Raw genomic sequence first — 17,444 nt, forward strand, 5'->3', positions numbered from 1 at the left:
TATCTGAAAAATGCACCTTGTCATCATCATGCTTTTAACAGCTGAGCTGCCAATATTAGGTTAGATCAGGAGGGTGGGGGGTGTATTTAGGTTTAATATGAGATGTGAATTATTTGTGTTATGTTTTGGATATTTTAAAAATGTTTATTTTCTTTTAGGGTTTTCCATTTAAAAAAGAGTGACCATACCCTTTCAGCACATTAAACATTTTTTTTAAGGAAAAAAATCAAAGAAAGAACAAAAATGAAGTCTCGATGAGAGGATGCACCATACACGTGTCTCCTCTGTAACAACGCGTGTCATAACTATAAAGGGAAGGGTAACAGCCCTCCTGTGTACAATACTATAATCCCTCCTGGCCAGAGACACCAAAATCCTTTTACCTGTAAAGGGTTAAGAAGCTCAGGTAACCTGGCTGACACCTGACCCAAAGGACCAATAAGGGGACAAGATACTTTCAAATCTTGGTGGATGGAAGGCTTTTTTTTTGTGCTCTTTGTTTTGGGTGTTGTTCGCTCTTGGGACTAAGAGGGACCAGACATCAATCCATGCTCTCCAAATCTTCCGAACAAGTCTCTCATATTTCAAACTTATAAGTAACAGCCAGGCAAGGCGTGTCAGGTTTATCTTTATTTTCTCAGCTTGTAAATGTTCCTTTTGCTAGAGGGTTTACCTCTGTTTGCTGTAACTTTGAACCTAAGGCTAGAGGGGGTTCCTCTGGGCTCTTTGAATTTGATTACCCTGTAAAGTTATTTTCCATCCTGATTTTACAGAGATGATTTTTACCTTTCTTTCTTTAATTAAAAGCCTTCTTTTTAAGAAACTGATTGATTTTTCCTTGTTTTAAGATCCAAGGGGATTGGATCTGGACTCACCAGGAATTGGTGGGGGGAAAGGAAAGAGGGGGGAATGATTAATTCCTCCTTGTTTTAAGATCCAAGGGGTTTTGGATTGGTGTTCACCAGGGAATTGGTGGAGGAGTCTCTCAAGGCTACCCAGGGAAGGGAGTTAGTACTTGGGAGTGGTTTCAGCAAAACCAGATCTAAGCTGGTAGTTAAGCTTAGAAGTTTTCATGCAGGTCCCCACATCTGTACCCTAAAGTTCAGAGTGAGGAAGGAACCTTGACAACGCGCATTGAACTGAACGCAAAATGGTGGCTGCCTCCAACAAATGCCTAGAAACGTAAAGGATTGATACACACAGAAGACCTGCCTAATTGTCACACTGTTACATCCACTATATTTGAACTGAGTTATGGCAAAACGCCTAGGACAGAAAAACGTGCTCAAAAGATAAGCCTTACCTTCAGCCTTTGGACTTCCTGCCGCAGATCTGTCATTTCCAGTTGAAGCTGTTCCAGTTCCTCACCGTCGGTACAGCTGACGGAGTCAAAAGTCTGGAACACATTGGTGCACACGGTGAGTGAGTTCGGCTTATCTTTCACCATGAGCATGTGGTTACAACGTATGAATACTTTTGACATACCCCGACCAATCATTATTCAAAATAATTTTCAGACAGTTTGTGTTTTTACAAAATGACATAAGTGTCACAATAAATAATCTAATTGTGGTTTTGTATTCCATAGGAATTCAGGCTCCACGCCATGAGACAGCTGGAACAATGGTTAATTCTCACTGTGTTACTGAAGTGACAATAGCTGGAATGGATTCACCATGGCTAATTTTCCTTCTGTATCACCATCAAAGTGACATAAAATGGCCTCTTTAGGCAATGAAATATCTTGAATGGCTTTACTGTGGTAATTTTTTCTTTTGTATGGCTAGAAAATTGACATCAGCAGCTTTCTTCAAACCATTACATAGGGGTTTTTTTTATTCATTAAGCATGGGAAGTCAGGTCTTTTATGGGATTTCCTTTAAGCTTTATGATTAAGGGATGAAATTCTAGCCTCTCTTTTCTATAACTAAAGTATAAGTGAAAGATAGCCCATTAGTCTTTGCCTTCTCTGCCTTTTGGAGAAAGATAGCACTGTCGCTGTTTTCTTCTACAGTTTACAGCTATCATCCAGACCAAGAATCCAGGACACAGCTACTTGGTCCCAAATCATCTTATGGTATATACCTTTCTCTTACGTCAGCTCACAGAAAGACCCAGAAGGTCTTTGATCTGAGAGGAGCTTTGGAACCAAGGCAGGGTGCAGTAGGCTAGGAAGAGAAGCAAGAAACAGTATTTGGCTAAGGCTGACCAGAGAGTGAAAAGCAGATGTATCCAATAAACTGGCCACTTCGTGCTGAGTGAATAGCACAGAACCGGCATCAAGGCCAGCCTCCTCCAGCTCATCTTGCAGCAGATCCCTGAGTGCTTGAAGAAAATCTATGAGAGAAAAAGAGAGAGAGTAGTCACAGTATGAGGAGAGAGCGCCTGGAACTGAGTTTACACAGCCAACTTTCACAGAAACCACAGATTATCCAGGAGAAGGTAATACATTTCATTTCCATCACTACAAACATTATAGCAAACCCAACCACCTCCAGCAGAGAGAAGGTTCTCTATCCCATCCCAAATCTCTGTATGTTGAATACAGGGTCAGTATGCAGTAAGCTTTTGCTAGCCATGGTTTAGAGACCTCTATCCAATTTTCTAGAAAGCATTGCTTAGGATTAAAAAAAAACCCCACAACCACCACCTAGCATTTTCATCAGAGAAACTACTTGGAAGCAATGCTGCACTTCAGTGCAGAGACAAAGGAGTTACGTGACCAAACCTTAGAGGGCAGCAATTTCCTGCCAGCCCACATAAAGCAGGTTTGTCATTCTGTTTTTGCAGCTTCCTTTTGCCATTGCTGGTGAGCAGGCTGAAGGTTTGAGGAGAAGGGGCCTGTGCACTCCCTCTCTGTTACTCCCATTTTACATGTGGACCAGTCAGAGGCCTTTTCCTTGTGTGACCAGTTACTGAATAAATTGCATCTGAACTAAAACCTGTCTGGGCACTGAACCATAGGGTTAGAAGGGACCGCAAGGGTCATCTAGTCTAACTCCCTGCCAAGATACAGGATTTGTCGTGTCTGTTTCTTTATTCTAGCTGTTACCTCCCAGGTGGTATGTCTCACGTCCCAAAGCAGTCAATGGCGTTATACCAGGGATGAAATGCGCCTTCTGTCTCATATTGCACATAGCAGCACCTGCTCACCTCCATAGGCCACTGTTCCCTGCGAATCTGTGATCAGACTCTGCCGTAATTGCTTCTTCTTCTCCTCGGTCACATCCAGACCCAGATATTGCAGCACCTTTAAACAGAAGCAACAAGTCCACAGAATAACCCCCACAGGAATGCAAGTTTTCTGGAAGGAGTTGGGGGGAGGGCAGTCTGAGCTGGATTTATCATCAAGTTCATCATCATTCACACCGTAAACATGACTTTTCATGGAGCAGGTCTGGCCTAGGTCTCCATGTCACCTCCGCACCTAGATCTGGAACCATGTTGCATCTCTTCTGATCTCTTCCCATGAGCACTTCATACGGAGTATGGGACAGATCCTCAGCTGATGTAAACTGTTCTCGCTCCAGTGAAACCAATGGACAATTTCCACCAGCTGAGGCTGTGCTGCTAAGAGTTCAGCTTCCTTTCAGGTTCCCATTTATGCTCGCTCTCTCACTCCCCAGAATGAGTCTTTGGCGTGGTTAGAGCATGCAAACAATACAAGTCTCACTGCTTTTCTCTGCAGAAGGCATTGTCATAATACTTTACGCTTCCATGGGGCCTTCCAGTCAAAGAGCTACGTTATTATTATTTATTGTTTCTTTGGTTTCTTTACTTTGTGTAGAAGACACAAACATTAATTAATCAAATCTCACCGCAGCAACACAGACAAACAAATCCATGTTATTTCTATTTTATACATGACAGGACTGAGGGACACAGAGACTAGGTGACTAATGCACGGTCCCGTTCTGTGGCAAGTCAGTGACAGAGCCTAGATTAGAAGCCATGTATTGTCCCCTTCTCTAACCGATAGACACATGGGAAATTCTGGATTTTCTCCAGCTTGGGCCCACAACCTTGGAGAATCCCTCTTGGGGGAAATAAAATGGCATTCAGAAACACAGCTTTTAAAGTGCAAGGCAAAGTGTGCTATGCTCCTTATAAATGAAGCAACTTTGTGTTAAAGCCAGAATAAGTAGAGACCAATGAGAAAATACAACCCTGAATTCTAAATGAGAAGCATCGTGCATTTCTAGCAGGAAACGTTGTACCCACATGCTACATTCCTGATTTTCCTGGGATTCCAAACTGAAAAGGCAACTGCTTCGTCCACCATGAGGTGGCAGCAAACGCTAGCCTCTATGCCTGGAAAAGGTGTGTCTTGCCCAGCAAGCTGTATCAGCTCCAACAGGAACAACAGAACCAGATATTCATGACAGACACTGTACCTATCCAAAAGCCTGGGTGGGGAGATAACCTTGGGGTGGGTGGTACATTTCTAGACTGTATCCATCACATTACAAGAAAATACAGTACGAGTGGGCGGGGTGTTCATATTTGATATAAAATGGTTGAGAATAAGAAACCCAAAGGACACTCAAGTTAATTAGGCCTCACTATTTAGTCACCAGTAAGTTCTAGTCCCCATCCTTTGAAGAGGATTGGAATGTTTTGTTTATCAAAACACTTTAACTAGGAAAAACCCCACAACATTCTTTAGATCCTCAGCACTTCAAGCACATCTTGACACATTGTTATATTGGGCCTGATTCTTGCTTAAGGCTGGTCTACACGGGGAACTTACACTGGCATAACTACATCTACATTCATACCCCTGAGAGACATAGGTGTGCCGATCCAACTCCCGGTGCAGACAGCGCTAGGATGATGGAAGAATTCTTCCGTAAATTTAGCTACTGCCTTTTGGGAAGGGGGATTACCTACCCCAACAGGCAAACCCCTCCCGTCAGTTTAGGTAGTGTCTACACTGTAGGGCTACAGAAGCGCAGCTGCAGCTGTAGCAGTTTCAGTGTAGACGTCCTCTTACACTAAGGCCCACTTATATGGCTCTAGCAGTATGAAGGGGCCATGAAATGTGTGTAGGTTAGTGTAATGAGAATTTAGGCCATCATAGCAAAAAGTGCTCAACTTCAATGAGAGCAGGATTGGACCCATAGATAGCGGAAGGGGGGTCGTTCTGAATCAAAAGCTCTCTATAGATGTATAACACTAGTGCCAACAATAACCTTGCTATAGGAGGACACGGGAGATTTTAGGGGCTCTCTGGACAAAAAGCCAAGCCAGGAGAATTCAAATGCCTGTAGGTTCTAATCCATGTGATGTTGTCACACTGTGTCTTCCCTGTTTCAGGTCTGGCATCCTCTACATCTCAGAATTTTGGAGGAATGGCGCACATATTTCTTGACCGCAAACTGAACTCAGATATGGTGCAACAGTGTCATTTTTTCACAAGACCTGTTCAGATAGTTTGGTAGAAGCCTATTATCCCTCTATCTCATTAATCAGATTAGGACTTGAACCTAATTGTACTGGATGAGCTCTGTGATCCTAATAATGTAATCAATGTTTTGAGCACTGTGTCTGTATCTCACATTACCTGAACTATGACTCATGTGTCTATTAATAGCCCTATACACCCAGGTCAGGTTCTGGATTAGAATAAAGGGGAATCAGATGGAGCAGACTGAATCCAGCACTAGATGATGTAGGTGCAGATTAGGTCACGTGACCCAGTGCTATAGATTTATTCTATGCAAACAGGTAGGCACCAGATTCTGTTAGACTAGGTTTGTGGTATTTTAATCTCTCCTGAAAGCAAGCGACATACTAACCCCAATGCCTTTCATTGACACCGTCATCATGAGCCCGAACATAATGCTTGTGCAACAGAATTGGGAAAGATTCAAGCTGAGAAACCTAGATATATTCGCAGCTCCACATGTGCGTCCATGGGATCTCAGTGCATAGACACCAAGGTACAGTCTGTGCACCGATTTGAGAATATACCACCACATATAAAATAAATGGCATATTGCCAAAGATTAACAGCCTAAAAAAAAACAAAACATTTTTTCCACCTTTAGATGGCTTGAGCAAAGACAGAAAATTACAAAACAAAGTAAATAAGGCAATGCCCAGGTATGGACAAAGCCCTATTGCAATCATTCTCCAACTTTTCCATCATTCTTCAAGATCGAGATCCTCTCACTTGGCACTCCCAGTCCTGATCTTTCACCTGCCCTGCAGCTGCCAAGAGTGCGTGTGTACTTGTGGAGTTGCAAATAATGACCTTGCTCCTTGCTATACAAACAAACAGCAAGAGAACTTACTAGCTTCTTGCATGCAATAAAATGATCAGCATCATTTTTAGGTAGTTATGCTTCATGGTCTCTTTAAAATGTTTTACACTATTACCAATGCCAGTTACTAGTGGGTTGGGGCTGGACACCACAGAATAATATATTGCCTATTGGTATGTATGGGATGCCACATTCACCCATAAACTAGAATACTGTATATTCACAAATGCAATGAAGTCTGTATCAAACCATTACCACTGGGATTTGGAGCTCAGCCATTATTATTATTTGTATGCAGTATCACCTAGGAGCCCTACTGCTAGACCAGGGCCCCACTCTGCCAGGTGCTGTACAAACAAAGGACAAAAATGGAGTACAGTTTTATCCAGTCATCTATCTGGAAGGCAATTTCAACCCAGCAATATTATGGTAAAGACAATGGCCCCAACTGAGATGTGGCATACCAGGATGACACTCCCACTAAGACAATACAATTGTCCTCCTTATTAGAACCAGAAGAAAAAAGGAAAAAACAGGTTTGCAAAACAAATAAACTAATCAGAATATTTTTCCATTTTGGGTTCAAACTTGACCAATTTTCATTTGTAATGTTTTTTGGCAGGATTTTTGTGTCCTGGTTTCCATTTTTTTTAAATGACAGGAAAACAAAACAGGATTTCAGCCGTTTAGGAAAGCAAGCAAGCAAGAGAAAACCAAATATGGTAATTTTTTTTCATTTCTGATTTTGTTGAAAAACTGAAATATTTCTAAAAACACCCAAAAAGGGCTATTTTTGAATGATAAACTTTTTCTTTGAAAATTTTGAACCATCTCTAGCCTTCAGACCAGGACTGAATTTGCCCCTGCATCCTGGTTTGCTGCCTATAAGATCTGAAGACACAGGAAGTGTTCTTTCTTTTGCTGTTCTATTTTGTGTTTATGTTTTCCTCTGGCCGTCAACATTTTTTGGCCCATTATCTCCAAAGGCACCTCACCTATTCCTGCAGAGAAGCAGCTGTCTCCAAGCAGGACATTCTATTAACACGGAATGCTGAATTGGACTGGAGCCCACAAAATGATCTCTGAGGCAGGCAGAGACCCATGAGTAAAGACCTGTTTCAATCCCTAATCTTGCTTGACCTGGGACTGCCTGGATATCTTAACATTAGTGTGGTGTGGTTCTCAGACTTTCATAGCATGAACCACAACTTAATATCCAACCTCACTTCCCCTCCCATCTACCACCACCTGGCCCCACCTCCTCTCTCATTTGCCATCACCTGGTCCTTCTTCCCTTAACCATCCTCGTACAAATTACAGCAATTTCCTTCCTGGAAAAGCAATATGAGGGAAGTGCTTATGTAGTTTTAGCTTCTTTTAATGCAATTTAGCAGCTGGAAAGAAGTAGGAGGAGCTGGCACCATGTAGTCTGGGAGCCCTCATCATTTTATTGAGCACAAAATCTCAATTTCAAGGCAGGAAGCCTTTTAACTTACCAGTTCAACTTTCCCATCCTTGAGTCGAATATGGGGATCCAGTGCTACTTTCGGTTTGCTGCCCGAAGCTGCTCTCTGACTAGAAGGTGAAGCAGGTGCTAAATAAGATTAAGCAATCATTAGTGGAAGAGCATGGGAGGTGGGGGGGAAGAGAGATGTTGACAAGGCGCGTCCCAAACTAAGCTGAGGGCTTTGGCATAGCATGAAATATGTTTCAAGTACAGATGGGCTAAAATCAGAGGCCAGGATTTTCAGAGGATGGGTGCTCAGCACTCTCTGAAAACCAGGACACTTTAAAATCTCCACTTGGGCATCACAAATGAAGGCAACTAAAATTACAAGTCGCTTCTGAAAATCTTGGCCAGAAGTTTATATATGAGGCCTGGGACTCTGAACTTTGGTGATTTGAATAAAATTCAACCTGGATTCCGACCACCCCAATTTATGCTTCGGTTTTACAAAACCAAAACCCAACCAGTGAGGTTTTATAAAAATCCACCACTGGCCCCTTAGCCCAGGAGTTCTAACCCAGATTCAAAGTAAGGTTTATGTAAGTGCTGGACTCAGTGTGGTCTCAGAGAAGTGTTCCCAACTCCCATTAAAGAGAGAAAACACAGGTTAAAAACACACAAGAAAACGTGTTGCAGGATTTCTCCCTGTGTTACTGTTATGAAAAGCACCAGCTCCCTTTCACTCAGGCTGGGCAGGCTGCATAGTATGTGCAGGGTGTACGGTTAAGGTGAGGCTGGAGAGTGCTTGTGTCCACAATAGAAATTGTATTGTAAGAAGGGAAACGGTAGAGTGTCTCCGTCAGAGAAAACGACTGAGGCATTGGGAGAGAGACCCGGCCGCTGAAAATCTGCTCTTCATTACAGGGGGCATTTTCAAAAGTGCCCAAATGACTTAGGAGCACAAGTCCCGTTGACTTCAGTGGGACCTGTGCTTAGGAAAATCCCACAATTCAGTTAATTCCTGCAGCCCTCAACAGACCCCTGCAGAAGAGGACTGCAGAAACTGCTGCTCATTTAAGGGGAGGCCCAGATGGACTCTAAAAATGGGTAATGCCACCGCTGCTTTTAAGATCCTGCTAATGAAGCTCTTTGAATCTGATAACAAAAAGGGCTTATGGTACAGGATCGTGTCCATAGAAGAGCGTCCAAGAGCCATTTTCTTTCATCTTTGCAATGCCTGGGAACTGGGGCCCAGGTTAACAAAGAAACTGATACCCAGATCGCCTTAAGGACCTCCTGCTGTTTTAAATTAGTGGGTGGGATTTTCCAAAGCACAAGGGATTTAGGAGCACAAGTCCTGTTGAAAAAAAATCAGTGAGACACATGCTCCTAACTCACTCAGGCACTTTTGAAAAAATGCCACTCACTGTGACTCTCAGGTGAAGAGAAGATTTTATGGAAACACAGGGGAAAAGCAGCAGAGGTGCTGTCACAAGCGTAATCCTCCTAATCCTGATATTTATCTGTCCCGCTAATGCCAGCAGCTGGGAAGCAGGGCCTGAGGTAATAAATGGGTTCACTGGATTGGTCACCCAGCCCCATGCTGTGTAGGTTCAAGGGCAGATCATTCCCCTTCAACTCCTTGCTAATCGGGATTAGCTCCATGCGGCTTTGCTCATAAACTCTCAACACAGACATCCCAGGCAATCCTGAAGGCCACCAGGCACCGGTGATCAGTCAAGAGGCCCCAGTGACTTGTTCAGATTTCAGACTAAGCTCCTGTCCCCCCAAAACTATTTGTTTATTCCAATGTATAATGGGGCCTGTTCAGAACTCTGTGCCCTTCGCTGCACTCATAACACCCGCTATAAAAAGCAGACATCTGTAATGGACTGCCTGAGATGATTCTCAGCCTAGATTATACTATTTGTATGACTAGCAGCCCGACTGAGATCAGGGTCCTAGTGTGCGAGGCGCTGTACAGAAAAAGAGCAGGAGACGGCCCCTGCCCCAAAGAATTTACAGCCTAGACAGACAAAAGATGGGAGGGGGACACAAAGGAGAAGTGACTTGCCAAGGGTCACATAGCAGAGCTGGGAATAGAACCCAGTCTGCCTGACTGACTGACAGACAGACAGTTAGTCAGTTAGTCAAGGGCCCTGTCCACCAGACTACACTGCCTCACAGGTCTACTATGTAGATAGACTAACTAACAACTGCCCCCCATAGGCTGGCCTTGGCCCATCCCTTCAGACCCTCCCCTTCAAGAGGAAATATGTTCTTGACAGCATGTCCTGAGGGTTAACAAAGCAGGTCTGGGGCCTTACCAGTGTGCGGAAGCATATTTCAGAGTGGAGGGCCCTTAACAGACCTTCCTGCCTGCAGCTCTCTCTTGTTTCGACCAAAGGATCTCTTCTCGAACGCCAATGCAGAATGCAGTGTGGGAGTGGGAAAGAGTCTGTCGTAAGCTTTGTCTGCACTAGGAGAAAGGTGGGGTTTCACCAGGTGGTAGCTAAAGCGTGGTGACAATCACATAGTGAAAACTAGTGTGGCTAAGGCAGGGGTAGCTTTCACACAGTGGTTGGTTGAGGTAACCTGTAGGTTCCCCTTATACCTGGTCACATGTGCAAACTGCCTTGCCCACACTAGGATGTTTTACCACATATTAGTTACCACATGTTAGCTAGCATGGGATAAACTCCCCACCTTTATCCCTGGTGCGGTGCACCCACAGTGTCAGAATAAAGTTTACGGTATCATGCTGAAGATTATCTATTGGGCCCCTGAACTGTGTGTATCTCTGCAATTTCCACAGACTCCAACGAGAATAGTGAAGACTTATGTGAGGCCAGAACTCATCCCAGTGCGACTTTACCTGCCATCACATCACTGAGGGCAGTAATTCTTTTTATGAACTGCCCAAATGGCAAGAGAAGAGAGACATTTATACTGATTAAGACTATTTCGCTATATCATCAATTCAAAGTATCAGGCTAATTAGGACCTCAGTTCCCAAGGAACATTACTCCATATGAATGTCTGTCTCAAAATAGTTTTGTGTATCGCAGAGTAGTCTGACAGCATTAGCAGATGTAGAAATGGACAAGGACAGTCAGCATGGCAGATAAAGCATTTACTTCTTGGGGGAGCAGAACCATGAGCCCAACAGATCAGATGTGCTTCTGTAGATATTATTCATTTTCTTTTTCTTATTAATCAAATACAAACATCTCTGAGCGTATAGAGTAGGGGCTCAAAATGCCTAAAGGAAAAGAAAATATTGAGCTGGGAATGTGTTATTTAAGCCAGAAATGCCTCAGGATCAGCCAGAGGGCTCAGATTCTTCTTCCTCAAAACTTTCTATATTTTCAACTAATGCACAATCTCCATTGGAGAAAATAGAGCATGTGCATTTTAGCATGTATCTGAAACAAGCACGCAGATATCACACTGGCCGGGGTTGGCGCACGCACATTTGCAAACCCCAACTTTCATGCATGCCTTGGATTACTTGTGTGCTTAAGCTGAGTTTGCTGATTTTTGTGCTTGCTTGAAAATTGCCCTCAAGTGTTGAATGTGCAAATAGATCGAGCCACTTTGGGATTCAGAACTATATGAAGTGGGATCTTAAGTGGAAGAAATGTGTGTTTGTGTGTGTGTGCGCAAAAAATATGTTTGATGTGTGTGTGGAAAAAATGTTCCCACTGAAATTTTTCAAAATTGGAAATGTTTCTAACCTGCTCTTATCTTAAATAGTAAGTCTCAAGCATCAGCCAGAAGAGAAACCTGCAAGGAGGGAGTCTTCTGTTCAAACCAAAGCAAAAAAAAAAAAAAAAAAAACACGTGAAAGCAAGAGGTATGTAGTCGTCTGTGAGCACAGAGGAAAATATAATTTGAAAGATGAGTATCTTCCTACATGTGAACCTCGGATGCTGAGACAATTATGACAGATTTACAAAGCCCCCTTGTTCTCTCCCACGATTTACAACTACCTCTTCATGGATCGTTGGAGGCAACCTATTTGGCTCAATGATCGTGGAATTGTGTTCCCATTTGGGGCCATGCTGTGCTTTGTAAGCAACACTGATTTATCTATTTTTTAATAGCAATTCAGCTTCCAAGAGCCATTCAGTCCCACCAGCAAGGCTGCCAATTAGTGCTGACTGTAATAAGGATATCTGGCCACTGGACTGATCCCAAAACCACATTTCACACAGCCTTTGGATAACTGCAGTGACGCTCCACCACTACCAACCCAACACAGAACCGCTGACCTAGAGCTGAAAGGCTCTGTATCCCATTGCTAATCCATTAAGACACTCAGTCACACCTGCAAAGACCTCTGCTCCCATAGACAAGCTAACATGGGGGTATCTAATGCCTACTGAATAGAGCCCTACATTAATTGTACCATTGCCTTTAATCAATCCTAATGGACTGGACGCTGTCATTACACTATTAAACTCCACCTACACTGCTGTAAGGGCTGGCTCCAAGATTTTTGCCGCCCCAAGCAAAAAAATGTTCCCACGCCCCCATGGCCCTGCCCCAACTCCGCCCCTTCCCCAAATCCCTGGCCCCGCCTCCTCCCCCGGGCGTGCTGCATTTCCCCTCCTACCCCTCCCTCCCTCCCAGGCTTACCGCAAAACAGCTGATTCGCGCAGCAAGCCTGGGAGGGAGGGGGGAGAAGCGAAGTGGCGGCGCGCTTGGGGGAGCAGGCAGCAGTGGAGCGGAGGTGAGCTGGGAGGGAGCGGTTCCACTGCCCCCCCCCCCGGTTACTTCCCGCAGCCCTCCCCCGTCCCCCCACCCCCGCCGCCCACCTCCCCTCAGGGCCGGCTCCCCGCTTTTTGCGCCCCAAGCAAAAAAAAAAAAAAAAAAAGAGGAGCCGGAGTGCCCCCCCTTGGAGTGCCTCCAAGCATGTGCTTGGAGCGCTGGTGCCTAGAGCCGTCCCTGACTGCTGTAGGTATTTAAAGCTTCATTTCATTACTTCTGATACTGAGAATCTATGAACTAGATACCTTCGCCACCTACACAAACAGAGGAGATCGCAAGAAAGCATGTCTCTTACCAGATATTGTGAGCTCTGGGGGGCAAATGTCTGGGGATGGAGAAGGCACAGGAAAGAGATTTTCTTGTCTGGTCTAAAAAACAAAACAAAATAGCACAGAGGACAAAATGCTGAGCCCAGTCTGCCAATGTAAGTGAAAAGCAAAAATAGGGGGAAGAGCTCAATAGGTCCCAGTTGCTCCCTAAGGAATCAGAGTGAACCATCTCTTGCGTGAAGCACCATGTGAACCTATTGTGCTAGAGAGCATGAACAATGATGATGAACCAAACAAGAGTCCTGTTTTGGAGTAAAAGGGGATTGTGTCAATAATAGTCCCAGAGGCCCAGATCGTCAAAAGGTTTGTGCGCCTAACTCCCACGTTCATTACTGTGGGATCTAAGAATCTCCCAGATGATTGCACACACAGGAGGCTAAACTGAAGTAACTTTACTGAGAGCAGTAGAATCACACCAAGGATGACCCGGCGTGTTGTAGCCACTGGGGTTTGTTTATATATCCAAGACACCCGTGGATTCTGAGGGAGTTTGGATCATCCTAGGTGGGAGGGATAGCTCAGTGGTTTGAGCACTGGCCTGCTAAACCCAGGGTTGAGAATTCAATCTTTGAGTGGGCCACTTAGAGATCTGGGGCAAAATCAGTACTTGGTCCTGCTAGTGAAGGCAGGGGGCTGGACTTGATGACCTTTCAAGGTCCCTTCCAGTTCTAGGAGATAGGATATCTCCATTAATTATTATGACCGTTTACAAGCTCCTTCTATAACACTGGAGCTAGCCCTCACTGTAACCTGCCATGCTACATACTTAACCACATGACTCATTGATTTTGATGGGACCTGCATGGCCAAATCTCCTAGTCACCTCTAGCTTCAGGAAATACAGTATAGTGCTGCGCCTCATGAGGAACGAGTGCTGATGGTGCTGAATTTGATGGTTGTTGAATGTGGGCAGGTATTCACTGAGTTACTGTCACCAATTGCTTTTTTCACTTGTGACTTCTGAAAACAGGTTTGAACCAGGACTCTGGAGATGAAAACACATCTCAGCAATGTTCAAATGCATCACTTCAATTGACTGATCCTTTGTCACCCCAAACCAGAAGAAACAATATCTCAGATGTAAAATACCGAACTCCATATGAGAGCAAACAGAGCCATACAAGTCCACACTGCTGACTTTCCAAACAGCTAATCCGGAAAGATTATCACAGAGTCCCTAAAAACAGTAATCCGATTGGAGATGGAAATCATGGGGTCGGCCTCTGTGGTCTTATACTGAACTTCAACGTACCTCAGGTGACCTCACATGGACTTTCAACCTGCAAGAGCTAAGACCATTCCCCATGGCCTTAGGAGGTGGCAATTGGATGCTGTTATGAACTGAGAGTCCGGGATGTAACCGTCCCCTTCCAGGAATAAAGGCCACTTCTGTGTTTACCTCATGTCTGAAAATAACCAAGTTTTGTTAGTGCTTAAAAACTACACATGCTTAAGGTTTCAGAACTTTCACAGGAATAGCTCTGTGGTCTTTCCTCTGAGCTAAGCTCATTAATTGCCTGTGTAACACGCAACAATATTAGAGCTGTCTTCATCAGACAGGCTTCTTATGAGAGCCCAAGTTCTGTTGCAGAACTTTGGGAAGGTCTGTGTGATGGAACACACTCATTGCAAAGCAATACAAAGACTGACAGGTTGGGAAGAACTCCTGCCATTCCTGATTATGATGTGAGAAGCTCCATGTACTCAAGACCTCCTGAAGTATGAAGGTCTCCAATATGGGAGGTTCTTCTTGCACCTTAAGCTTAGAACTATGTGCAGGTCTCCTACCTAACACTCAACAGATATCACAAGATATGGCCTTTATTGACAATAATAGGAAATGCTTTTTGTACCCAAGGAACTTATTCGCCTGGGCTGCTCGTGCATGCCTACCTGAATTTGGTTTTTGCAAGTATTTTTCTGGCCTCTTCATATGTGCTGCCCACCAAAGAGTCTTTATTGATGGCAATTAGCTGATCACCAGGCCGGAGCCGCCCATCCTAAACAAGGGAGACATCTGTGTAGCATCAAGCTTTATCCACAAGGATTAGTGCATCAAAAAAAGAGTGACACTCTGCTCAAAGTATTCTCCTGCAATACACATCCTTATTACCCCACACCATAGATTGTTCACCCATCCCAATGAGAGCTCCTTCCGAGCAGCTGGAGCTTTCAGGAAAGACTCCTGTTTCATAGGTCACAGAAGCCCTCCATGCTGTTGACTTACTCTGTAACAGTCCCCTTCTGGCATAAGCTCTTGAACATAAATCATGGGACCCTCTGGCCTGTTAGATCCGCCACTGATCGTCAACCCCAACCCAGAGGATTTTGCTATGGAGATGCACTGAATCCCTGATTCAAGGGAGTAGCTGCAAGGAACAGAAGAGTTAGCAGAAGACACAACAGTGGTCTGTTTTATTCTATAGAGTCATCGAGTACATCTGTAATTACACAGTAGAGTTCTAGCAAGTCACCACCACTGCTGAATGAAAAGTTCTACATTTGGTTTTGTTCCTAAGTCTGCGATCTCCCTATCCTTCTCAACCTCTTCTCCCTCTGCCTCCTCTTTTCCTCCACTCTACCTGAAAACGGGAGTGCAGAAAACACTTATCAAAACCATTCTGAACCTCAAGAATACGTTTGATTTGAGTTTAGGACTAGAAACGGGTAAAGCTTCAGGTGCCTATAGGTGAGTGTGTGGGGGGGAGGAGTATTCGCTACTTTTATGGGGATAAATGTTGTTACTGTTATTGTTGTTTATTTGTATTATGGTAGTTCTTAAGAACCCTAATTGAGGACCAGGGCTCATTGTGATCAGCACTGTCTGGACAAGTAATGAAGAAGAGATTCCCTACCCCAAACAGCTTACAATCTTCATGGTATGCAGCACACAACAGATGGATGAAACAGATCAGTGGGGTGGCAGTGGGATAGGCGGGGAGGGTAATAATAAAATGGAGTTCAGCAGAAAAGCTGAAGTCATAGCCAGTTACTTGCCTAATCAATGCCAGGTGGGAATGATTTGTAGGCACCACAACAGAGGCAGGTTTGAGGGAGGGATTTAGAAGTGAATACTGTGGGTAGGTTGATAAATATTGCTAGGGAGTTTTCCCTATGCGTGGGGGTCAGCATGGGACAAAGCGTGGAGGTGCTGGAGCAGTAGGAAAGGCTGCCATTACTGGAAAAGCAACAGTGGGCATCAACCACTTGATAAGGCCACTCATCCTTAGTAAATAAAGGCGGTAACTAACTGGTTCTCTCTCTTCTAAGATAAAGTCTAACAACATCCATATAATAACCTGTAAGCAATCTGTCACATGAATGATCTTTTAATTTCCTGATAGCTCAAAATACAGTAATATGACTATAAAAAGCAACAAAGGGTCCTGTGGCACCTTTAAGACTAACAGAAGTATTGGAGTATAAGCTTTCGTGGGTGAATGCCCACTTCATCAGACGCAAGTAATGGAAATTTCCAGAGGCAGGTATAAATCAGTATGGAGATAACGAGGTTAGTTTAATCAGGGAGGGTGAGGTGCTCTGCTAGCAGTTGAGGTGTGAACACCAAGGGAGGAGAAACTGCTTCTGTAGTTGGATAGCCATTCACAGTCTTTGTTTAATCCTGATCTGATGGTGTCAAATTTGCAAATGAACTGGAGCTCAGCAGTTTCTCTTTGGAGTCTGGTCCTGAAGTTTTTTTGCTGTAAGATGGCTACCTTTACATCTGCTATTGTGTGGCCAGGGAGGCTGAAGTGTTCTCCTACAGGTTTTTGTATATTGCCATTCCTGATATCAGACTTGTGTCCATTTATCCTCTTGCGTAGTGACTGTCCAGTTTGGCCAATGTACATAGCAGAAGGGCATTGATGGCACACGACGGCATATATAACATTGGTGGACATGCAGGTGAATGAGCCGGTGATGTTGTAGCTGATCTGGTTAGGTCCTGTGATGGTGTTGCTGGTGTAGATATGTGGGCAGAGTTGGCATCGAGGTTTGTTGCCAACTTGCCAACCTTAAGCATATTCTCACCAGCAACCACGCACCGCACCATAACAACTCTAACTCAGGAACCAACCCATGCAACAAACCTCGATTTCAAGTGGTCTGAATGCTGGTGTTTCTTATATGTGGCTATTTCATGCCTGCCTACCCTCTTCTACATCCTTCAAGTGGAGATAGGGTGACCAAATAGCAAGTGTGAAAAATCAGGACAGGAGATAATACGCATCTATATAAGACAAAGCCCCATATATGGGGACTGTCCCTATAAAATCAGGACATCTGGTCACCCTAGGTGGAGACTAGCAGAACTTTTGCTTTATCAGTCGCTGAACACTGTTGTACTGGACACCTCCATCATGCACATACGTGAGTACCAAACCAGGTCACCTCCTGTCTATGCTGTGCGGTAAACAGGGTTAATTGTGGAGCGAGGCGGTCTAAATGGCTGCCAAATAGATGAGCAGTTCTCTCCTCTGTATGGATGTCTCCAGGCATGAGTCCACTTATGCAAGCAGTTTAAAGCCTTCTGTGCCAAATATTTGTCCTCTGCAAATCCCTAATAAAGAGCTGATATTGGGCACATTGTGGAGTTCACCTGCTAAGTGGATTTTCTGTGTCTGAACT

General features: G+C 44.3%; 1 protein-coding gene across 1 annotated transcript in view; it reads right to left on the minus strand.

Annotated features, from left to right (window-relative positions):
* LOC112116624 (syntaxin-binding protein 4-like) overlaps positions 1–17,444 on the minus strand; it is a 112,549-nt gene that overhangs the window by 22,690 nt on the left and 72,415 nt on the right. Inside the window, exons 8-15 of the mRNA XM_026650783.1 lie at positions 15,043–15,184; positions 14,709–14,815; positions 14,068–14,221; positions 12,782–12,854; positions 7,763–7,860; positions 3,154–3,250; positions 2,210–2,337; positions 1,304–1,396 (exon numbers count right to left, since the gene is read on the minus strand). Coding sequence (XP_026506568.1) covers positions 1,304–1,396; positions 2,210–2,337; positions 3,154–3,250; positions 7,763–7,860; positions 12,782–12,854; positions 14,068–14,221; positions 14,709–14,815; positions 15,043–15,184 — 892 coding nt within the window. The remainder of the gene's footprint in view (positions 1–1,303; positions 1,397–2,209; positions 2,338–3,153; positions 3,251–7,762; positions 7,861–12,781; positions 12,855–14,067; positions 14,222–14,708; positions 14,816–15,042; positions 15,185–17,444) is intronic.

The sequence above is a fragment of the Terrapene carolina genome, unplaced genomic scaffold, assembly GCF_002925995.2.
Source record: "Terrapene carolina triunguis isolate 2854851 unplaced genomic scaffold, T_m_triunguis-2.0 Scaffold93, whole genome shotgun sequence".
Lineage (NCBI taxonomy): Eukaryota > Metazoa > Chordata > Testudines > Emydidae > Terrapene > Terrapene triunguis.